At 44.4% G+C, this 23,797-nt stretch overlaps 1 protein-coding gene and 2 pseudogenes across 1 annotated transcript in view; all 3 read right to left on the bottom strand.

Annotated features, from left to right (window-relative positions):
- Positions 1-3,781, bottom strand: part of LOC115310340 (zinc metalloproteinase/disintegrin-like) — a 94,786-nt gene extending 91,005 nt beyond the window's left edge. Inside the window, exon 1 of the mRNA XM_040210336.1 lies at positions 3,721-3,781. Coding sequence (XP_040066270.1) covers positions 3,721-3,781 — 61 coding nt within the window. The remainder of the gene's footprint in view (positions 1-3,720) is intronic.
- A 7,382-nt stretch (positions 3,782-11,163) lies between these two features.
- On the bottom strand, positions 11,164-14,582 carry LOC120839936 (annotated as a pseudogene).
- Positions 14,583-14,768: 186 nt separating this feature from the next.
- On the bottom strand, positions 14,769-16,575 carry LOC121046547 (annotated as a pseudogene).
- Between the last annotated feature and the right edge of the window lie 7,222 nt (positions 16,576-23,797).

Below are 23,797 nucleotides of genomic sequence, written 5' to 3'. Positions count from 1 at the left end.
CCGTGGGTCACGCCGAGGAACTCCCGGACTCAGTCGCAATCGCCGGAATATCAGAAGACGTGGCCACCCAAGACAAACGAAGCTTTCGCAATTTGACATCGACCCAACCCTGCCTACCCCGCACCTCCACCAAAATGTCACGGGTGGTGACCAAAGGAACAATAAATAAACAGGAAGAAATAAACGTTTAATGTGGCGACCCGACAGCACCGACGGCGACGATGACGCCCGTTTTCTCGGAGCACTTACGGATACCGACCTGGGAGCACTTCAACGAGACGACCCCGAACTTCGCGCCGTGATCGACCACCTCGGAGGTCAAGGAAGTTCAGTTCTGCGAGTCTTGGCCCGAGACCTGTCAAGCTTCGTTCTGCGGCGAGGCCTGCTCTTCAAGAAGAACTTCGGAACGAGCAACCCCACCTGGCTGCTGGTTTTTCCGGACAGCCTGCGAGAGGAAATCTTTCAAGCATGCCATGACGACCCGACGGCTGGACACCTTGGATAGAGCAGGACGCTCGCCCGGATTCCTGACAAGTACTACTGGCCGAGACTCCCGAAAACAGTCCACCTCTACACACGGTCATGCCATGAGTGCCAACGACGTAACATGCCTCCGACGAAGCCAGCAGGACTCCTAGAGCCGATACCTGCCCCGACTACGCCCTTCCAGCAGATCGGAATGGATTTACTTGGGCCGTTCCCAACATCGACGCAAGAAAATCGGTGGATTATTGCCGCGACCCATTATCTTACAAGATACGCCGAGACGGAAGTCCTGCCATCGGGAACAGCGGTCTGAGCCGCCAAGTTTTTCTTCGAATCCATTCTCCTTCGACACGGCGCCCCTGAAGTGCTGATCACAGATCGCGGGTCATCCTTCATGGCACAGCTGACCCAAGAAGTTCTTCGGCTCAGTCATACCAGCCATCGACGAACAACCGCTTATCACCCGCAGACCAACGGGCTAACGGAGCGGCTCAACAAGACCATCGCCGACATGATCTCCACGTACGTCGACGTAGAGCACAAGACATGGGACGAGGTGTTGCCGTACGTTACGTTTGCGTACAACACAGCGGCTCAAGAAACCACGGGAATGACACCGTTCCAACTGGTGCACGGCCGGACGGTTACCACAATGCTTAACGCCATGCTGCCTCACGTGCCAGCCGACGATGGCAACTCAACTGATCTCCCAGCGCGCAGGAAGCTCGTCAGCTGCCAAGAATCAAGATTCAAGACCAATAGCGAGTCGACGCACGCCGGTATAACCTTCGTCACCGAGACGTCCACTTTTAACCCGGAGACCGGCTATGGGTTTGGACACCAATACGGCGCCGCGGTCTCAGCGAGAAACTTCTGAAACGCTATTTCGGACCCTACAAGATCATCCGACGCCTCGGCGATCTGAACTACGAAGTTCTACCCGATGGAACGCGCCCATCTGCAAGACGTCAGCCGCGACCCGAGGTGGTGCTCGTCGTCCGGCTGAAGCCGTATTACGAACTATAGAGCTTTCCACTCTCGTCGACGAGTGAACTGTGAACTGTGAACTGCGGCTCGCAATTCTGCTGTCCCTTTGCTTTTTTTTTTTTTTGTTGTTTTCAGTTTGTGCTGCATCGGGACGATGCACTTTTAAAGGGGAGGGATAATGCCGCGCGCTGTGCCTGGAAATCACCGCTCGGTCACGGAGCTCTAGAACGTTCTCGTTTATTCTTGTTCCGGACGTAACTTCCATCCTTTATTCCTGCTTTCTTGTTCTAGAAAGTGCGTGTTCATTCTCGCCCCGAGCGCGCCACGCTCGAACCTTCTCCGCCGAATGCTCGAGATAGTGACTCACTCGTGATAAGAGGCCGCCCGCGACCTTGTCGAGTCAGTTTTCGCCTCAGCGATCGATCGTGCTGCTTCGCCGCCTTCGACGCCCGCCACGCTCGGTTACTATCATTCTTTTTCCTTTTATTTTTGGGCACAAGTTCACCCCATTAAACGTTCAGTTTACTCGGTCATTCGCCGCCTCGTCACTTGTCATCCGTGACAATATCAGCAAATCAAGGTACACAAGCACTTGGTAAAAGTGCAGCCAATATATTTTCTCATCGCACTTGGAACCAAAACTTGGCAGGTTGAAGGAGGATGCTCTATTTTTTTAAGTTGTACAACTTCCTACATGTCCCGGCTCATGTGTATGTCCTTCTCCTACCATTGTTACCACATTCGGATGCTCTCCACTGTGTATGGTGATGTAGGGCAAGTTGACGATAATTTATAGACCATTTGGTGTCCTTCACTGCCGAAATACATCAGGTATTTTTTACAAATTCGAACAGTCGGTTTTGAAATAATTTATTGTATGCATTAAAGATGCTTAAAAATAAAGGTGACTGCAATTTTTGTTTTGAATAATGTTGGCGTTATGTACATTACAAAAACTGCCAGTTTACTGATTACTTATATTACATTATTGGGTCTACTATCAGACGGCACAGCCGGAGATTGTGTGAATAGTTGACCCACATGTAACCAGTCTTGTACACGTTACTAAAAAAAGTAATTGATTACAATTACCATTACTCTTGGCTAAAAAGTATTCGATTAGATTACTTGACTACTCGACGGCAAAAGTAATTGGATATTACTTGAAAAAGTAATCGTTACTTTTTGGATTACTTTATTCTGTGAAGACACATCTTTAGCGCTCATAACAATGAGATCCTTCCAACCTATATTTCACATTTGCACAAGTATTGAAGAAGAAAAACTGGCTCCCTCTTCGTGGTCGTTGCACCTTCACAATGGGGACACAATCATAGAATTCGTTTGAAGATGTTTAATGATTTGGTCGTTCGCCAGTCTGTATGTGTGTGTGTGGGGGGGGGGGGGGGCGGAGGGGGTTCTATATCTTGTTAAGCTTGAGCAAGGGTTATCGCTCAAAGTTTGCGTCGCTCATTTTATTATTCACATGTGGATGAGCTCGCATGTTATAAAAAAGAGCAGCAGGTCCAGGATTTGAAACGGATCATGTGTAATATCCATTAGCGGAAGAGAGTGCCCCGACCACTTCTCAACTCGAAACATTGCTTGTCACAAACACCACGTAGGGAAAATGGGGAAATATTTCAACTGCCTTTGTTATATTTTCCGTCCGCTTTAGGCATTCTTCGGTTCTGGTTCTCCTACGGGCTGCGAGTAGGTACCCTAAGCAGGATTTTTTTATTTTTTATTACTGTGTGTGTGTGCGTGAGGGGGCAGGTTTGAACAAAGGACTTAGAAAGCTACATTCTGCTTCCTCAAACTTCGCCCTGAATGGCCTTTGTCACGCACTGTTGCTTCCCTGGGGCTTCCCATTCCCAGTCCCAGCTCGAAAAAAAAAACAAAAAAAACGGACATTCCACAGAAACTGTACATAGAAAGAGATTGATCTCGTTTCCTACAGCTCCGCAAAAATCTTCCTTTTTTCCGTTCGAAAAAAAAAAAAAAGAAGCAAATTTTATTTTTGTCATTTCATAAAAAAGGCGTGTGCCGGGAGGGGGGGGGGGGGTCTTGTGGACAAATTGTAACGGCTACAAGTAATTTTATTACTTCAAAAAGTAATCAGATTGCTCTTGTGATTACTGCCTAATAAAAGTAATCAGCTAATTACAAAATTACTTCAAAAAGTAATCGATTACAAGTAATTTGATTACTTGTAATGCGTACGGTTCAAGTCTGCATGTAACTCACCTGAACGTAGGCCTTCCGCCAACGTGGCAGAGATTAACAGCAGAGCGAGGAGTCCCGACATGTCTTTTGAGTGCTCACCATCAACCGCGACTTCTCTTAATTTATGTACACTTGCCTTGGTATGGTAATGTTGAGTGCTACTGACGCCAGTATATATATGTTCTTAAACATATTTTGATGGGGATCAATCAACACGTGATCATGTGGATGAGGCGTCATTTGTCACTGTGATTTGTGACATTTCTCAAGATTCTAGAGCGGCTTGTCAGCTCAGAGACATTCTTGCCTCCCTAATAGCTTAGGCAGCCGTTGCTGCGTGACAGATTGTTTGCAGACCTTTGACTTGCGTCATCTAGGTATTTTTGACGTCGCTGGCTTCCAACGTATAAAGATAATCTCAGTTGTGTAATCTGCTATAAACCCTGTTTTCACGCACAGTAACCTCGCTCTCCCCCGAAGGTTCGCCTACCGTCGTCCGCATCGCGATATTTTTAGAGAGGAAAGTCTTAATCACAATATTTTATTCTATTCAGCCTTTGCCCCTCCATAAACTAGTCTTAAATAGCAGCTTTTTCCTGGTATTTTTGAGACGATGGATGGTGGCCACGGGGAGAACAATGGGAGAGGATATCTTTATGATGGAGTTCTGCAAATGGAGGTGATCGATCTACTAAGTTTAGGGGCTTCAAACTAACAAACACTGAATTCAAATTACCTTAAAAATGATGCTTCAGGCAACTTTCTCTGAGAAAAATCAAGGAGGTTATCAATGATTATTTTTTTTATTCTCATTGAAAAATATTATTTATTAATTTGCATCTTACATGCATGTTAGATTTCTTTGTTTTATTTTACTCGTGTAGAAAATGCTGTACAGTGCCACTTTGATGTAGCTCGATATAAAATGTAGGAACGCAGCCCACTGCTATACCACGGCCATCGCGCTCGAGAATTTACAAGAAAACTGCGAAGATAAAAGTAGCGCGTATTTTCCTCCCTGAACTTTTTAATAATTTTAATGGGTGATTTTGCTTTCGCATGTGTAGTTTTGAATTAATACATAATTACGCAGTTCTTTTCGCAAAGAATAGGATGCATTTGACAATCGCTACTGCTTCGAGCTTACGCCCCAAATTATTAAGATGATGATTCCCAATCTTTTGTTATAACACCTTAATAAGGGAAGAATACATCAACAGTTTAGGAATGTATTTAAGTTTTCACTCTGAATACATTCATTAACCTTGAGCACATAAAATATAATAAAGAAAACTGAGTTAATATGGTATGAAATAAAATTCACCTCAAAACATCACTGTTGCCTGGGCAAAACTTCCAATCTTACTGTGTAACAAACTCAGCAAGATAAACAAATTCGCTTACACTGCTCTACGTTTAAACGTAGTCAAAATACCTTTAGAAGGTTTTTGTTTTGTTCAAAACTTAAGAGTGGTGCTTTATAAAGCCCTGCCCCCCCAAAAAACGAATATTTTAACATAGCTTTCAATTATTCACTACCGTTCCACATGCTATATAGCGCCTACCCAGGTAGCACGCCAGAGAAATGCCCAACTTGGGAAAACGTTTGGCAAACGTAACGGCCCAAGTTTGGCCCAGTTAGGTTTTGGTCCATGGCGTACATCTGTTTGAAGGTACGTTGCCTAACTATAGCCCTATGTGGGCGATCCTAGGGCATGATGAAGTTTGACCGTTTTCTGGCCCGCCACATTTGTGCCAAAGTGCCATACTTGAGCCATAACTGCCGAAGTAAATCTTAGTTTGGGGATTTGGGGCATGACAAGGGTTGGCTATTTTCTGGCTAGCCACTGGAGTGCTAAAAGTGCCAAAGACACATGTCGTCCGGTTTTCGTTCTCTATGTCATTCTCCTTTAACACCGTAACTTAACCAGCGCGCTCCAATTCAACGAGAAATCCCACAGGCCTGCCGAAGTTTGAAGTTTTTCTGGTGTGCCGCAGAAGTACCCTTCTACGCGCTTCAGAGGAAATTTAAATTTAAAAAGGGTCGGAAACACGATGGTCAGATCAGAATAATCTGCGATTCGTCTCCTCCGTATTGACCGGACGTCGTGGAAGTCTGTGTTGTATAGAATGTTGGATATTATTTGTCACATATCAATAACACACATGGACCAACAAACTTTTTCGAACGCTCCCAGTGGTTTATTAAATCACTATCATTACACACAGCTTCTCCTCGACATATTTACAAAGGTCATACTTCTTTGTTAAATGAAGCACAGATTATAATATAGAATTAAGACTGATTTCAAGCCAAGCAAAACTCAAAAATTAAAATAAAAAAATTAAAACTGCGAAGATTGATAGGAATGCAGAACTACTATCAAAAGCATGCTTGCAGTGCAATTACTAATAAAAGCGATATCATGTAATCCTCGATAGATGCATACTCCGATTCAAGCAACCCAAAAACACAGTCGAGAAAGAAGGTTGCGCACATTCAACTGGCGTCTTGTCCTCGGCGAGGAGCTGTTTTTGTCAAAACGCGTCCAGCATACACAGCACAAGAAATCCACGCACTCCGGCTAGACAAATGGTCACAGTATAAAATTGGCGTGGACGTATTCCGGCCGTTCACAACCAAAACGCACGGCCGCGTCTGCAACGCACGAAAGCAACAGAACACTGAAGAGCAGATTTCGGGTACCGGACCTACTTTGCCCGCCTATTTCTATAACTTGTCAAACGGCGCAAAGAGCCCCAGAGATTCCATTAACGTGGCAGAGAGAGTCACGTGACAAATTTTTATTTAAGCGTTTTTGTACTACGCGTCCTACGGACTAAGGTAACGCGTTTCGCTCCACACTGCTGATTTGCTTAAAGGGAAGCTACGGAGCTTCTTGGAAAAAATGAGTTAGAAGTAAATTCTAGTGTATTTTTACCCCGTAAACCCGAATACCCAAACCATTTGCTGCGTAAGTATTGTTAAACGCGAGAAAAACGCGAAAGACAGTCGCTGTCCATGACGTCATCGACGGCTCTTTTGGCTGCCCAAGGCTAGGGGGGCGGGGCTTCAGCCCTATTTTGAAATTGCTCTTGTGGCTCTCCGGCGCGTCGCATTGAAATATAATTTTGATATCTGTTATTCTAAAGGCCAAATGAACGCAATTCAAGCGTTTTTTCTCAAATGTAGAAGTGCCCCATCTTCCCTTTAATACGGCCGTCGCGCTCGCTGACAGCCAGACAGACACAAAAGCAGGTGGGGAGGCTTAGCAAAAGGCGCGGTCGAAGGGGCACGAGTAATACAGGTAAGCTTCCTCTTCATTTTTGACTGAAAATGAAGGCATTTTATACCTCGAATCTCGGAGGCTTGTAATGTCAGCTTTGGGTAGGGCGGGAGGGGGGGGGGGGGGAGAGAGGGAGGGAGGGAGGGAGGGAGGGAGGGAGGGGAGGGGGGATGTGGGGAGGAGTTAAGAACTGTGAGGGAAACGCGTGTCCAGGTTGATACTGTAAAATCCAAATAATAACACAGGCTCGATATGGATTTCAAAAAAAAAAAAGTCTGCAGTACATGCACTGATTGAAATAAAAAATACAATTGTTGAAAATATTGAAAATAAGTTGTATACACTTGCCCTATTCCCTTACGAAAAGCTTTTGATACTGTGCAACACAATATTGTACTAGACTAGCTTCAAACTTGCGGAGTTCGAGGAATCGCATTAAAAGAAATTAAATCCTATCTTACAAATTGCTATCAATATGTTAATATCATTAATCAATCGTCTAGTAAAATGAAAATACAAAACGGAATTCCTTAGGGTTCAATCCCGGGGCCTCTGTTGTTCCTTGTATATATTAATAATATAACAAATATACCAGGCTCTCCTCAGTTAATATTGAATGCAGACGATATAAATGTATGTTTCTCTGGCTTTACAAAAAAGAGTTTAGAAAATTCTGCGAATGCCTACCTTGTGAACCTGTCAAATTAGCTACAAATCAATCGTTTAAGTTTAAATGCAAGTAAAACTAAGTAGGTAATTTTTAGACCAGTAAATAAACAAGATCCAGCTCTATCAATATAACTTTTGACGGCACCTTATTAAAGAAAGTAAGAGATCAACAATTTTTGGGTGTATAATTTGCCAAGGACCTATCGTGGAATACTCATGTCAATAAACTTAAAACTAAATTAGATCGAGTTACTGGCAGCTTATATAAAATTCAAAACCTAGTACCTACCTGGTTAAATCAAATGTTATACTATTCTTGATTTTACTCTAGAATTAGTTACGGTATATTGGTCTGGGGAACAGCAACAGCTACGAACTACAATAGAATAATTATATTACAAAAGAGAATACTACGTATATGTGGAAACTATAGAGGCACGCACAGAGCTACGCTCGTTTTTGCAATGCGCCGCCTAATAATGGTATCTGTTGAGGAGACGTGCGCACATCAGTCTAGCGCAGCGCTTGCTTGACGGCAGCATTTTCTGCAACGTCGTACCTGTCTCACTTCTTGTCCCGATATTTGTGTCTGTACGTACGCGTGAATACAACAATCCGGGAAAATCTGCGTGTATAAAGTCATTTCCGCAGCGGCAGAACATTCAGCCCACCTTTGGCGTGGAGAAGTCAAGGAACACCCAAAATACAATCAAAAGTTGCGAGCAGAATAAAACTTGATCTCTATTTAATTAAGTTCCAGACCAACCGCGTACATAAAATGCATTGGCAAAGATGTAAACCTAGTTCTGACAATTGTTTGTGATTTTTGCCCGTAGCTGTCAGATGACAGCCGAACTATCAGGAAGCGAAGCCTAACTTTGGCACTTTTTTGGTGACCTGCACCCAAAGGCGGCAGATGTGAGCCGAACAACAAGGCAGTAATCCTAACTCTGGCACATCTGTGGCGGCAGCTTTGGCTTGCGGTTGGCCTTTTGGCGGCATGGCAGCGCGAAGTGGCTTCCATTTTGAACTGATCTTTGCCCCGCGTTTGCTGTCGTTTGTAGCCAATGAAGTGTCATGCCGAATTAGTGTTTAATCGCGCAACAAATGCAATGCGAGCCGCTCTTTCTGCCCGCTGCATACAGCCTACCCATAACATGCTTTAGTGGCGCCCTCTCGCGCCGTCAACACGGAGTGCGGCAGCTGTGAGCGCTCGCTGAGCTCACTACCCCTCCTGTAGTTTACGGTCACTCAAAGAACCAAGGACGTCATGAAAGAGGTTACTTTTTGCTTGTTTTTACAAATTTTAATTTCCCTATAACTTTTAAAATAAAGCTAAATTCGAGAAACGAAAAGTTTCATTAAGTTACTAAGTTCAGTGCGCTCAAGTTCGGTGCAAATTAAAAACTAGTAAAAAAGTCCTTGCAGGGCCCCTTTAACATAGTGCTCTATTTCTGGTGCTTTGGCAATGACTTGGTCCGGGCAGTGTCATTTGGACGGCTGCCTGGAGTCGGGTTTAGAAAAAGAGGGAGTCATAAGAGGCGGGAAGTGTTCAGAATCCGCCGTGCACCGCCTACCGCCGAGCCCAACAAAGAGGTTAGATAAGGCACCATAACAAGAAGTGCCTGGCTGGAGACGCGACGCTAATAGTGTTGCCGGGAAACTATAACCAAGTGTGGACCTGGACGAGGGCATCTGTCACCACCCAAAGTTCGCCCTTGCCGCCATGGAAGGTGAAATTACAAGGAAGGGGAGAAGTTAGAAGGAAGGTATAGAAAGGAGAGGTGGAGAAAGGCGACTGGGGACTGAATCGTCCTGGTCGGGCCAAGCCAGGACACCCGTCAACGAGAAGCAGGGGTCGAAGCGGTGTATTGCCTCGCGCGCATTGCCCCGAAAGGTCGAAAAATACTCCGGGCTCAGCTCAAGCACCAGGTTCCCCCTTTCCCCGGACACGGGTTAAGCCACGCATAGCCAGACGCGGGTGGGCGAACCGACATGGCTCAGGGTTCGTAGTGACTCCACTCACCAAGCACCTACTAAAGTAGGTGCCCCCTGCGTGCGGGTATGGTGGCCCACGTGGCTGAGGGTTCGTGGTGACGCTACTGACCAAGCATTTAGCACCTAAAGTGCAGGCGCCTTTTGCGGGGCTCGGGATACGTGTAGACGCGGCTCTCCAAACACCTGCTTTTGCATGTGCCGCCTGCGGGGAATGCAATTAAATGCAAAGGCGCAAGCGAGCTGGTCAAGAATGGCGAGAGTAATCCCTCGAGAAGGGGAATAAGGGGCACAAAGGTCAAACACAAATCTCCAAACACAGCTAGGTGACTGGTGCGTGACCGAAAAAATCCGCCTGGTCCGGTTATCGAACCCGGGACCTTTCCATTTTCAGTGGAGCACTCTAAAAACTGAGCTAACCAGGGGTTAGACGTTAGTAGAGCAGACGGGTTTTATCAGCTGCCACTTGTCTAACACCAATAATAGTGAAAGGCTTGCATTTTAACTTTATCTAATTAATCACAGAATCAGAGAACGTATTTAAGAATGTAATAAGCCGCGACCCTAGCTGTTGTATTCCCTCCCACAAAGTAGTTGCCACCTTAGTGTTCGGTCATTTTATCAAGAGTTTTCCAAAGACTTTATTCGCCACAGCAGTTCTTTCTTTATAAAGGCCGGCTGCTCGTTCTTTCGATTTTATAAATACTTTGATAGGCAGAAAATACGTATTATTTATCTTTAGGCAGTAATCTAAGTTTGAGATTTGCAAAGATTTAGTTGCAAATAGTAGACACTATGCACGATCAGACATTTTCTTGAGCGACATTTCCTTTGTAAAGTTTTTGTTTGTATTTTTATGGCCTAAAAATATTCATCAATTCTTCCAGTCGCAATTATAACTGGCGGTTTCCATTTTTTATTTTTGTATGTGCGCTTAAAACGTAATTTTTATGTTGTTTGGGGAAATTACTAACTTAAATGAGTTAAAAGACAGTCAAATATTGCAACACTTAGTTCTTAAATAAATTAAATCAGTAATTCTCAAAATGCCTCAATTTTGTTTTAGTTTTTTTTAAACATAACTTTAGAATGCTTTTGATGTTGTGTGAGAGCTTTCACTAGTCGAGAAAAAAACTTCTTGACGTCAGAAATTATATATTTTGGTGTTGCGTAGAAGACTCTTAAAAATGCCTCAATTAAACTGGCTAATAAAAAAGATAACTCCTTCCAGGAACAAACTGCCAGCCATGGCGGACTTTATTAATTGCTGAAAAACGTTACTAATTAGCTAAAGAATTACGTAAAATTGAGTAATCAACCCTTTAACTTGTCAAAATAGACAAATGATTTCAAAGAAACTTGCTAAGCATATTCGAAAACCACAAAAACAAATAATTTTCAAAGGATATAACGAAATTGCAAATTTTAAAGTAGTAGTCGTAGTAGTAAACTTTATTTTGTCCAAGATGGGGTTTAGAGAGGAGGGGAGTGGGAGTGCCCGTCCTCTTCTTCCTCAGGCGGCGGCCAGGCCTTGGGCTTTGGCGGCGTCTTCGGCCATCGGGACGACCCGAAGTTGGGGATCCGGGTCTGAGCTAAGCGGTGCAGTCTCCCACTGCTCTAAGGTGGTAATGGGAAGAGGAGGTAATGAGCTGGTGCGTTTTTGAGTGCTTATCAGGGGCACGCCCACATGATGTGGTGAAGATCGGCCCTACCTGTGCATAATGTACAATCTGCTGTATATAGTCCTGGATACAGATGACTATATATCACTGGGTTTGGGAAAGTGTGCGTTTCGAAAAGGCGCCAAGTAACTAATTGCTTTTTATCTAAGTTTTTGTGAGCGGCGGGGTAATGCTCCCGGCCCTGTCTGTAGTATTGCAGGACTTCCTTATAGGACACCATCCGGTCCCTACCTGAACGACGAAGGGATTCGAGCTGCTCATCGTGAGAGGTTGTCGTGCGGCCGCGGGTGGCCAATTCTCGGGCCGCACTGTGAGCAGCTTCGTTTCCCGGTGCGCCGGTGCCCAAACGAGTTGTGTCCATCTGCACCGGGTTTCGGGTACCTGGACTAAAATTTTGAGGGCTTCGGGCCAAATGCGCCCTTTCGCGAAGTTTCGTATAAATGACTTTGAGTCGCTGACTATAAATTTGGCTGAGGATGAAGCGTATGCCAAGGCGATTGCGACTTCCTCCCCGACCTCCGGCGAGGTTGTAATGACTGAGCTTGCAGCGATGGTTTGATTTTTTTTTATCAAGTACAGCCACTACCATGGCGTCTCGATCACGACACTCGGCCGCGTCTACACAGGCCACGTCTTTAGAATTTGCAAAGCGCTTTTGTAAGGCTCTGGCTCTTTCCTTTCTGCGCTCTTGGTTGTACAGAGGGTGGGAGTTTTTAGGTAATGATGGGACGTGTATGTCTTTTCTGAGCTCAATGGGAATGTCTAGCTTTGGTCCGAATTGGGTGCTGTATGTAATCCCGAGTGATTGGAGAATATGTTGCCCTGTCGGGGACTGCGAGAGTCTCTCCAGCTTGGCAATTCTTTGGGCTTCTATGAGCTCGTCAAGAGGATTGTGCATTCCTAGAGCCTTAAACTTTTCGTTCGCGGTGGTAATTGAGAGGTGTAGAGCCTGCTTATAGGCTCTCTTGATCATGAGGTGAATTTTGAAACGTTCATCATTATTTAGTTGCAGGAATAGGGTAGCGTAGACTATTCTGCTTATAACGAAAGCCTGTACCAGTCTAAGTAAATTAGTTTCTTTCATACCGTGATGTCTGTTGGCGACGCGCGAAACGAGTCTTGTCGTTTGATGCACGTGTGTGTCTAGTGCCTTTATCGCTTCATTGTTGTGTCCACTGGTCTGTATTATAAGTCCAAGGATCCTGATACTCGATACTATTGGAATGTCCAATCCGTAAGATCTGAGCGTGATCTGAGCGGGTATGGAGGAAGTTTTTCTACCTCTGCACGTAGGTCTATACCGTAATAACTCTGACTTTTGCGGGGAACAGGAGAGTCCTTTAGGCGTTACGTATTTGTTGACTACATCGATCGAAGTTTGTGAAGTTTCCTGTATTTCTCCGTCACTTCCTCCGGTTACCCACAGTGTCATGTCGTCTGCATATACGCTATGATGTAGTTTAGGGATTTTGGCTAGCTTGCTTGGCAATCCTAGCATGGCCACATTAAAGAGGTAAGGAGATAGGACCGACCCCTGGGGTGTTCCTCTATTCCCGAGCGAAATACTCTCCGAGGTTATCTCACCGACGGTAATAGTGGCTGTCCTGTCTGTAAAAAAGTCTTTTATATAATTGTAAGCTCCGAAGTCAATTCCTAGTTTGTTTAGCTGGGTTAGGATGGTTTCGTGATGAACATTATCAAAGGCTTTGGTTAGATAAAGGCCAAGAATGGCTCGGGTATTGAGTTCTGTGATGTGATCAGCGTCTATTATCTGGTGTTTAATTTGAAGCATAATGTCCTGCGTGGACAACTTGCGCCTGAATCCAATCATTGTGTGAGGGTACAGGTCGTGGTCTTCCATGTGTTTGTTTAAGCGAGTAAGGATGATGTGTTCCAGGAGTTTGCCTAGGCAGGAGGTGAGCGAGATGGGTCTTAGGTTCTCTAGCTGCAACCTCTTGCCTAGCTTTGGTATCATTAAAATTTTAGCTTCCTTCCACAGTTCAGGAATATGGCCAGTTTCCCAGCATTTGTCGAAATACTTAGTTAGTGCTTCTATGGAATCATCGTCCAGGTTTCGCATGGTTTTGTTTTTTACTCTGTCTAGACCCGGAGCGGAGTGCGTTCGTAGACCATGCATGGCCTCGCGTACTTCTGCTGCCGTAATAGGCTCGTCCATTATTAGGTTTGGGTCTCCCGTGCACGAGGGCAAGGGCATTTTGGTATGGTTTCCGTGGTATCGATCTTTGAGTTCATTGATTAGGTCTCTGTCTGATCCCGGGAAAGTAGGGATTATTTTGCTGAGGTTGTGCCTCTGCGTAGTCTTACTATTCTCGGGATCGAGTAGGCATCTGAGTATGCGCCATGTTTTGACCATGCCTATTTGCGCTTCCATGCCATCACACGCACTACGCCAGTTTGGCGTGTTAGTTGGTCCGCATAGTCTTCAATTTGTTTTTTAAGATTGTTGGGCGTTTGCGCAGGGATCTATTCAGTTTGTGTTGGTTTAGTCGTCTTTGTAAGCTAGCTGTTGCTTCCCACATATGAAGTAGCTTGGCATCTGCCGCCTGGATATTAGCTTCTTCTCGTATGGTTTTGGTCGCCTGCATAACATTTTGTTGTAAGCTGTCGACCCATGCCTTTATGTCTATTATCTGAGAAACGCTAGGTTCGTTCTTGTTTCTTTGTGATTGCCTAAAAGCGTCCCAGTCCGTGAGGTGGATTCGTCTGCCTTTAGGTTTGGCGGGACCCGTCTGGATTATGGTGGCCACTATGAAGTGGTCACTTCCCAAGTTTTCTTGCGTGTTGAGCCATGTGGGACCTGACGCGTTTTTTGTGAAGGTTAAGTCTGGTGAAGTGTCTACGCTGACGCAGTTTCCCATTCGAGTGGGATGTGTCGGGTCTGTGAGCAACGTTAGTTGCTCCTGCTGTACGTCTAGCGATAATAGGCGGCCCTTGTGGTGATCGGTGGAATAACCCAATGCAGAGTAGTGCGCATTGAAATCGCCTACTAGGACTAGGGGTTGTTTGTTTGCTACTTGTATTGCTTTCCTGAATAGACTGAAAAATCGGTGTTGCTGTTTAGGGTTGCTGTATATGTTGAGCAGAAACAGAGTGCCAGTTCTTCGCTTTGCTGTAGGAATAATTTACACTAGGACGTGTTCTATCGACGTAATGCCGGTCTCGTGCAGGAGCGCCGGTATGTTTCGTTTGATTACCGTAGTGATTGTCGCGTTGCCTGTGCCCGATACATCGGCACAGAAAGGCGTATAGCCTGATAATTTGGCCTGCCCCCCCCCCCCCCCCCCCCGTCTTTTTGAGTGCAATTATGTCTGGCACTTCGGAATTTTTATTTTGTAGGAACTGCTGGAGATTCCCCCTCTTACGGTGGAATCCGCGGTAGTTCCATTGCCATATGATGTGCGTAGTGTTTTTACCGCTAATCTTGGCCATCATTAGTCGGGCGGCTGTAAGGCTTAGTTACTTCAATGGGCCCTACGCTGGGCCTCTGTTGGGCGTTATCTAGGGCCGTAATTCTGGCATTACAATTCTCGGCAAATTGTGTCATCATGGTGCGGAAGGTTTTATGGATTACTCCGAATTTGAGATCAATGACCCTGGTAATTTTATCTATGATCGTGTCTTCCCTGATATTACGCTTAAAGTTGCCGGCGCGGGCGGTTGTCCCCTGGGAATGAGGGGATTGTTCTACCGCTCTGCGTTTCGCGGGTAGGTGTTCGATATCGCAATCTGATTCCGCAACTTGTGCTGTAGGTTCTACAACTGCCGGGGGTGCATCTATTTCTATAGGGTTCGTTTCTGGATCTGCGGGTGCAGCTGTTTCAGGTGGTGTTGCCTTGAGTTGAGCGATCTCGGCCTTCAGGGCCTTATTCTCTGCTAGTAGCATTTCGAGCATTTTTATTTTTTTTTTATTTTAGTAAGCTCACTGTTGTGAGATGAGAGGAGGGTGGGGTTTTCTGTCACAGTGGGTTTAGACTGGGAGACTGCACTTGCCCAGCTCATATTGTTGTTGTTGTTTGAGGTCTTGCTTTCTTGTTTCGCAATTGGGGTCTATGTTTCGATGGAAATCTGGTTTGAGATGCCTTGCGGGCTGTCGGCCGTGTTCATTGATTTGGATCGGGTGGGGCGTTGGGCCTCCGCTGTTGTTTTGCCGTCTTCACTTGATAGCAATGGGTCTCTGTCTCCGTCGCTCCGGTTGTGTAGTGTTTGTTGCTGTTGTCGCCGTTTTTCCCACTGGCGCTGTTTGATGAGGAAAGGCGTCTGAAAGCGTTTCCGGCAGCGCTTGTCTCCCGTGTGGTGGTCTTTGCCACATAGCGCACAGCTTGGGTTGCAGTTGTGATTGTCCGTGGGGTTTGGGGCACCACATTCTATGCATTCTTGCTTGTCAGGGGTCGGGCATACGTCCGCGCGATGACCAATGCGGCCGTAGGCGCCGCACACTTCGACTTTTTTCTTGTGGAGGTAGCAGCAGTACAAAGCGCCCCGGCTGTAGTAGACGTAGAATGGTACCTTTGGGCCTTCAAAGATGATGATGACTGGGTTGCTGTTTCCCATACGACGGACCTGCAGGATGGAGGACTTTTCTTGTAGATGAGGCTTTTGGTGATGTCCTCCGCAGTGTCGTAATCCGGAATATTGTGGATTACGCCTTCAGAGGTATCTGCTGTTGGGGTTGCGTAGGCTGTGGCTTCGTAGTGCGTGTCTCTGAATTGGAGTTCTCTGATTCGATTGTGTTTCTCAGCGTTTGCCATACTTGGAGTGCTGATTACTATGATATTTTATCCCACGCAGGAGCGATATATGTCGTCTTCCGCCTCAGCGATTGTTACTGTTGCGGCGCGCAGTACTCCGTCTCGAATTAGCGCGTCGCTTAGTTTTGAAATATTAAGCCCGTCGCGGGGACGTACGATGATCTTTATATCTTCCCTTGGCAGTTGCGGCTGTCGCGGCAGCTGTGGTTTCTTGGTAGAATATCTGGTACGCATTGCGCCGGCTCCAGCTGTTTTGCTTGTTTCTTCTGCTGTTACGCCAAGCTCCCCGAGGGTTCTACGATTCCTGTTGCGGTAGCTGTCAAGCCATCCCGCTTCTTTGGTTACTTGTTCTGGTGTAATATCTGTCCCCTCTACTTCAACTACTTCCATGCCATGAAAGGAGCTTACCCGGTGTATCTGTGGGGTGGTTGACCCACCCTGGGTGCTGCCTTGTGGCTCCTCGGCGACCGGCATCGGGCAGTTGCGGCGCGTCGATGCGACGGCGCCGGAGTCTTGCTTGTTCACGGATCCCATGCGGGGCACGTTCGCTTCGGCACCATCATCAGTGCCGTCGGTGCGATCACGCCGGAGTTTTTGATCTAAAAATACGGAGCTCGCCACAGCCGTGGCATACCTAGCTCGTCCTCTTCTTCCTCCTCTCAAATTTTGAAGTGTTAAAAAGTATTCGCTCCATTTGAACGCATTTTTAGGTTTCGGTGTCTTATTGGAGTGTACCTTTCGTCCGCGGTCCTGCTCCGTGGTGGCGAAGGCGCGGTACTGTCGCCTCGCCTTTGCTATTGACCCACACGCGGCTGTGACGTCACGCCTCTGCGGTGGCGCTGTTGTCGCCACGGCGCATGCGCAGAGGCTCCAACTGACGCGAATCTGGTTTCTGCGCTTGCGCAGTGCCCACACCTGGTGTGGGCAAACGCGGGCTTGTTTGTAAACAGTGTGTCGGTCTATAGGAAGGGCGAAGTATGGCGGCCGTGTGTTCCGTGTCTCGGCCACCGGCAAGAAGGAGCGCGGTCGGCAAGATGCGCTTCGAGAACAAAGCGAAACGCAGAAATGCGTTCATATGTAGCGTTTTTGTTCGGAATGCTGCAAAATGCTGCCAGGTACCTTATATCTATTTAAGCGTGTTATTTCGTGATTCTTTGTAATGTTCGGCAAGCTTCTAATTAACACTATATATTCTATTGTCTCTAGTTACAACCTACACTTAAATGTTTACTTTACTTTTTAGCTAATTAGTATGTTTTTGCAGAACTGGACGTCCGTTGTTGCTGGATATTGATTCACGAAAATAATTTCTTTTTTATCCCGAGCAGCCCTACGTTTATGGATGTTTGAAATCGTTCACTGAAACACCTCGTTTATAAACTAAATTTAACACTCAGACAAGCTGAAGAATTGAACTAAGCTTCATTTTACAAACTTATACAAACAGTCGGGGACCACAACTTTCAACTCCAGGAGCGGCCGCCAATGTTGATTACCGAACCCCTTGACGCCGCGAGTGCTGGCAAGACCCGCGCAGGCACAGCGATTCTCTTGTTGGTGGAAGCCGAGCTTCGATTCTCGGAACCTTCCCGCGTGTCGTTGCTGCAGAAGCAGCTGCACTAAAAAGCTGCCAATATCCGGAAATCGTCGCTCAGCTGGCTTTTGGCAACATTGTGTATTAGAAGACCAATAACGAGATACAGCCTGTCTCTCAGGGTCCTAGGCTTCGGCGTGATATCCGTCATTTGCGCTCTACGTAGGGGGGAGCAATCTCCAAACGATTTTATGTTCTTTAAAACGATTTGGAACACTTTGGAACGCGAGAGAGAGGGGGGGGGGGGCAGGATGAACAAAGTGACACTTGTTAGTGTTTTTTTCCTGCTAAACAGCTAAACCAATTCTTCGTATTAGGATGCAGAATAGAAAAATCTGCAATTTCAAACATTATTAAACACGTAGGTGTTCAAAGAAGCTAAAGTAAGGTGTAATGTTCTAACTCCCTAAAATACGGTGTAATTGTTTAACACCCCAAATATAGGGCGTCTTAAGTTACACACACATCTCAAATATTATAATTCTTCAAAATGCATGTCAGAAATGCTGCAATAGATGTAGTCAAAGGCGTCCGTACATCGTTCAAAAGATCTACCAAAAAAAAGGTCTAAAAATAAACTTAAATAAACGAACAATGCAGACACTCTCTGCATTGTTCGTTGTTGAGGAGCTTTGCAAATGAGCATATTGCATTTTCGAACAACGTTTAGGCCGAAAATAAAGGAAATGGCACAAACTATTTCAGGCTATAAGAAATCGCTTACCAAAGTTCTCGTCAAAAGATTGCGCTAATTTCTATACGCTCCTTGTTTACCAAAAAAAGAAAAAAAAAAGACCTGTGAGCGAAAACACGCCTACACAATTCATTCTGGTTTTAATTTCATGAAAAATATGCGCCACTTCACTACAGCATAAGGTCGCTTTGAGCAACTGAGTGTTTTCGAAAAGATGCCCTCGCCCAACTTGATAGTATAGTGGGTAACAGGTTAAGGAGGTGAGGGCGAGTGAAAAGAAAGCTGGGGAGGAGGAAGCATACGGAATGGTAAAGAGAAGGGCATATTTTCTCCTTTCCACTCCAGTAATCCATGAGATTCCTCCTCTCCAGCCTTCATTTTTCTCGCTCTGGACTCCTAAAGGCTGTCACCGACTATAGGAAGTTCAAGGAAAATGTCGCGCAACTGCGACACAACGGGCCGAGATTATCGCTTTATTAGGATCTCGCTTCTGGAGCTTCGTCCACACAATTGCCACTGTACTCGCGGAGAAAGTGTAAGGAAAATGAAGGTTCGGGCAAGATTAAACGCACCTTTGTTAGGAGCGAATTAAAAAAAAACGCTGATTAACTTTTACTTAGCGAAACTAGAAATATCGCACCAATTAAAAACTTACTGAGCGTCATAAAATAACAACTAACTCAACTCTTTTTAAAATGACTTGAAGCTCGTGGGAAGCTTGGGGATGAAGCAATGTTACCACTCGCGCACCAGGTGCAAAGCTAGCTGTGGCGAAGCGCGGATGATTAGATTATCATCGCTTTCTGCCACTGCTCGCTTTGCGCCTAGTGCGCGAATGGTAAATTTCGTGCACCCCAAGTTTCTTACGAGCTTCAAGTTTTTCTAAAAATAGTTTATTCGGTGGTTTTCGATTGCGCTCGGTAAGTTTATGATTGAAACCATGTCTATTTTTACAAACTAAAAGTTAATTAACGAATTTTAATAATTAGCCGACATATCACGGTGATTAGCCACTCGCATAATGTTCCCCTGCACGTATAAATCACTCGCAGAAACCACATGAGTGAAAGCTTTATGAACTTTGAAAAAAAAAAGTAAATAATAAACAAGAGAACTATATACGTACATATGTTCCCTTGTGCTTTTGAATATTTTGGTTGTAGGCCTAAATTACGGTAAGATTTCGGCCGGCAGTGACTGATGTAGCAAAAATTGTGTTGCGTTACAATTTTGTAAATTTTTGTTAATTTGGTTATTGGTATAAATTGACTCACTTGGAAATATTTTATTCAATAATTACGACACAAACTAGCCATGCATCTGATGGCACTTCATTCAGGGTTGGGCAGTATCCCGCTATGAATGTAGCTCTATAGTCTATAGCATGTTAGAAATGTAGAATGCATTTATATTTCTGTATCGCGATATAATGTTTTAACTCTACTTCGTGTATTTCTGTATCGAACTACAGTTTTCTGTGTATTTTTGGTATCTAGATAATGTTAGGGCCGATGCATTTTTTTTCGGTCTTAAAAATAATCGTTGACCGGGACGCAAAAAGTCAAGACCAAGTTTTTTTAGGATCTTTTATGTCGATGACCGCACATTACTAGTTTCTTTATTGAAGAAAAAAACTTAACCAACGTGTTTCCACGCTTTAGGTCGTTCACTACTCCAGTTGATTCAAAAAGTTTAAGGCTCTGTCGGCGCGCCCATCTAACAGATGAAAGGATACGGGTACCTCCACTTCATTCTACAATGACGTTAAAAAGTCACTGCCGAAAGAGGAGTCCGGATTGCACATAAAGCTACTGACTTCTCGTGGTTATATGAGAGGGCACAAAATTAATTTATATGTCCCTGCGATTTTTTCTCGGAAAGATAACAGATGCCGAATTAAAACCGCGCTCGAGCCACGGAGAGAAAATCTCTTGCTTCCCTTACGATGCCCCCAAAATCAAGATGTTAGTTCTGCGGTAAATTTCATTCGAGCTTAATTAAAGATCTAGCATGCTATGAGAACTCATTTGTTGATTTGAAAACAAAATCTCCTGTTTTCGACTATGCTTCGTTGTGTTGCTCGTATGCACTATGGGTGCACCAGGACATTAAAAATAATGTTTTTGTTCGCATGTAAATTGGTCTTTCTTTTTGACCCCAGAATATGCATTCCTGTCTTTGTATTTCAAAATGCATGTGTTTTTTCGAATGTTTTGGCTATACGTATAGCAATACACTTCGATGAATGTTCGTGTTTTTGCTATTCGTGTATGTATACCAGGAATGTTCCAAATACTTTTGAGCGTATTTCTGCCAAAACCTTCTATTTATGCACCGTGCGGTTAAAGCATTAAGATATTTATATATTTTGAGACACTCGTGATACTGTGGCTGGGGGACCGGATACAATACCAGGAGTCAATCGTCCATTTTCAAAACTTTCCAGCGACTTTTTACATGCTGTGTATTTTCAAGAAACTTTTTCTCGTAGAAGCGTGCTTGCAAATCTCCATCCAGCCGTCCAATAAAAATAATAATTAAAAAAAAAAACTTCCATCCGAACAGTTCTCCCATAGATTTCGCACATGTATTCCAGAGTTGGATAGGCAACTTCTCTGCAGGGAATTACGTTTGAATTTGGTTATATCGACGGTTTTCTTGACAGCGAAAATACCAAAAATCACGACTATCGCCTTCGCCAGCATTTCCCACATCTATCCCAATACTACATCGCTCTAATCGCTGTAAATTGTGATTTCAGTGTGAGCAAGCTGGGTTTTCTAGGCCCTCCTGCAGGCGATTGTTTCACGTTGTCCTTTTAAAGACAATGTTTAAATCATCAAATATGTTCCTCAGTGAGAAATCAGAAGAAACTTCGCAAATTTCGTAACCTAATAAGCCTCTATCAAATATATTTTTTTTTTATTTCGTTACGATCTTCCGGCCCCGCAACAGATTTATGACCATTCATCTGAAGAATTCCGCAGCAGATGCCTCCGCTGAAGCGGTGGAATTCTTATTCCAGCAAATGACTATTTCTAATTATAAACAACCTTCGTTCAAACACATGGCTCCAACAGAAACCTGACGCAGCACGTTCGGGCATGAGTTATCAGGTAATCCGTCTTCGCGTTGAACACGTAGGCTGAGTCTTCGAAGGGTGTCAGTTCGTCCTTACGACGGTCCACAAGTCGTTTAGGTACGCGTCTAACAAGTCGTCATACATCTGAAGAGAAGTCCGTCAGATGCCGTACGTGTCTAAACGGATTAAGGTCATTTAATTCATCAAAAGCGGAAACAACAAGGCAGCTGGCTCGTTGTCACGAACAGGTTCCAACCACCGCTAAGCGAACACTACTGCCGAGATTTCGTCAGTTTTGACCTGCAACACAGCACTCACGTATTTTTCAGAAACAACACGGTGACGCGTCCACTTCCGTGCCCACACGACGGACCGCACTCTATCATTTAACGTCCAGTCGAAACCACGAATCTGTCAGTCAAAGGTCGACAAGAGGTAGAGTCACTCGACCGCCTAAAATCTTCAAACATGCCAAACAACAACTCGGAAGAAATTTCAGCTGTTGCCGTAACAAGCACACCAGCAAAACCGCTTTTCTCTACCAGCTATTCGTTAGAGGGGGAACCACGTACTGGCTGCCGGCGAGGCTCAAGAAAAGCAGATAAAATGGTACTGCAATAAGAGGTGAGGGAGGCATGCAGCCAGGTTTCTAGCATACACGGGCAGTTATCCGAGAGCAAAAATACAATAAAATTATCGGAAAATGTATATGTAGTTTAGATGAAGGTCCAAGTGTGGTTTATTTTCAAAAGCCCGAATTGAAGCCCGCACACAAATGGAAATAAATAAAAAATTGGGATATACTTCAAAAACGTCTGCAATACTATAAGCTGTTCTTAAGCGCCAAAGTGTTTTGCAGAGACTCTCATGATCCATCTCCTCAGAAACTGACCAAACGAAATTATTTTAACAGCTGAAGAAATATGTAACTAAACTCGTTAGGCGCACGCCACCCAAGGTACGTCCTATTACTTCATTATTTTGGGGTTACACAAGGAGCACGCGCTGTCGCTCATTATTAATTTTGCTTTCTTTTAAAACTTAGATATTAAAGTCGTTGGAGCAACTTCGAGTCCAGAACCCTACCATGTGTAATCTTAGTACGCAGAGATTGTGATTGATGACAGTGCTTGAAACTGAAATATTGAATGAAAAACATATTACAGTAACATAAGCGGGTACTGGACAATTCATCGAACGCCATTTCATCGAATAAGTGGACTTTCCACGCTGCTGTCAAAGGACCAGAAATGATATTACTACCCTGGCAACTTGTTTTTTCTTTTCTTTTTTCTTTATTTGTTTCGCGGGTTTTCCGCGTAGGGGGCAGAGATAAAGGCGTGGTGCCTGACAAAGCCTCTGCCCCCTAAAGTCCAGCAGCTCAAAGTAGTTACATAATAACAGATTCTACAAAACATCATACAGTTAAAATAAAAAAAGAGAAACAAGTCAAAGAAACAAGAAGAATAGACACTATATTCATTTGCTAAAAAAGCTCTATAAACGGGTGTTGACCGTAAGAAACCAAAAACAGTAACAACAAAAAAACTAGAATTCAATCCTCCGGCATATCAGCATCACAAGCAAGTTCACATGAAGGAATACAATGAAAACAAATCTTTGAAATTAGCATACCTAGTGATTGTATTCTTGGTGAAATACACTATCCAAATGAGAATGCGATTTCATTGCCAACCAGGAAACTTCTACAGTCCCTTTTAAAACCAGGTAACGTGTTGTTAAAGTTAATGTTGAAGTCCGTTCTATTTAGAGTTTTAGTTGTTTGAAAAATGAAAGTTTGTTGACCATAGTTGGTTCTTATGGCCGACATCCTTCGCTTCGGATTTCTAATTGGATATGCACTAAGGCTGTTCGCTGGTGTGGTGTAAAGTCTATCTTTATGTATCCATAGTAAAAGTTTGAAGTAATATATTTGATCTGCCTTAAGAATGTTATATCTAATGAAGAGTGGTTGTGTTCTTAAATTTCTGGGCATCCCATTTGTAATTTTCACACATTCGTAAGATTTTTTTTTTGCAAAAGGATTTTATTATAATTCGCCGCCGTCGTCGTTCCCCAGACCAAAATACCATAACAAATTTTGGACTAGAATAAGGAATAATACAATGTGTGTTTTAACCAGGTCGGTATAAAATTTTGTATTCTATAAATGCATCCTGTTACCCGCGATAAATCAGCCTTTAGTTTGTTTACATGGCAATTTCATGATAGGTCCTCAGCAAACCAGGCGCGCAAAAATTTTTGTTCTGCTACCTGCTCCAATGTTGAGCCCTCGCATATTACGTTAATGGAACTATAGTCTTGC

This window comes from Ixodes scapularis, unplaced genomic scaffold (assembly GCF_016920785.2).
Source record: "Ixodes scapularis isolate PalLabHiFi unplaced genomic scaffold, ASM1692078v2 ptg000712l_1__unscaffolded, whole genome shotgun sequence".
NCBI classification, from domain to species: Eukaryota; Metazoa; Arthropoda; class Arachnida; order Ixodida; family Ixodidae; genus Ixodes; species Ixodes scapularis.
Note: the sequence above shows the minus strand (reverse complement) of the source record. Positions and strands in the feature narration are given on the sequence as shown.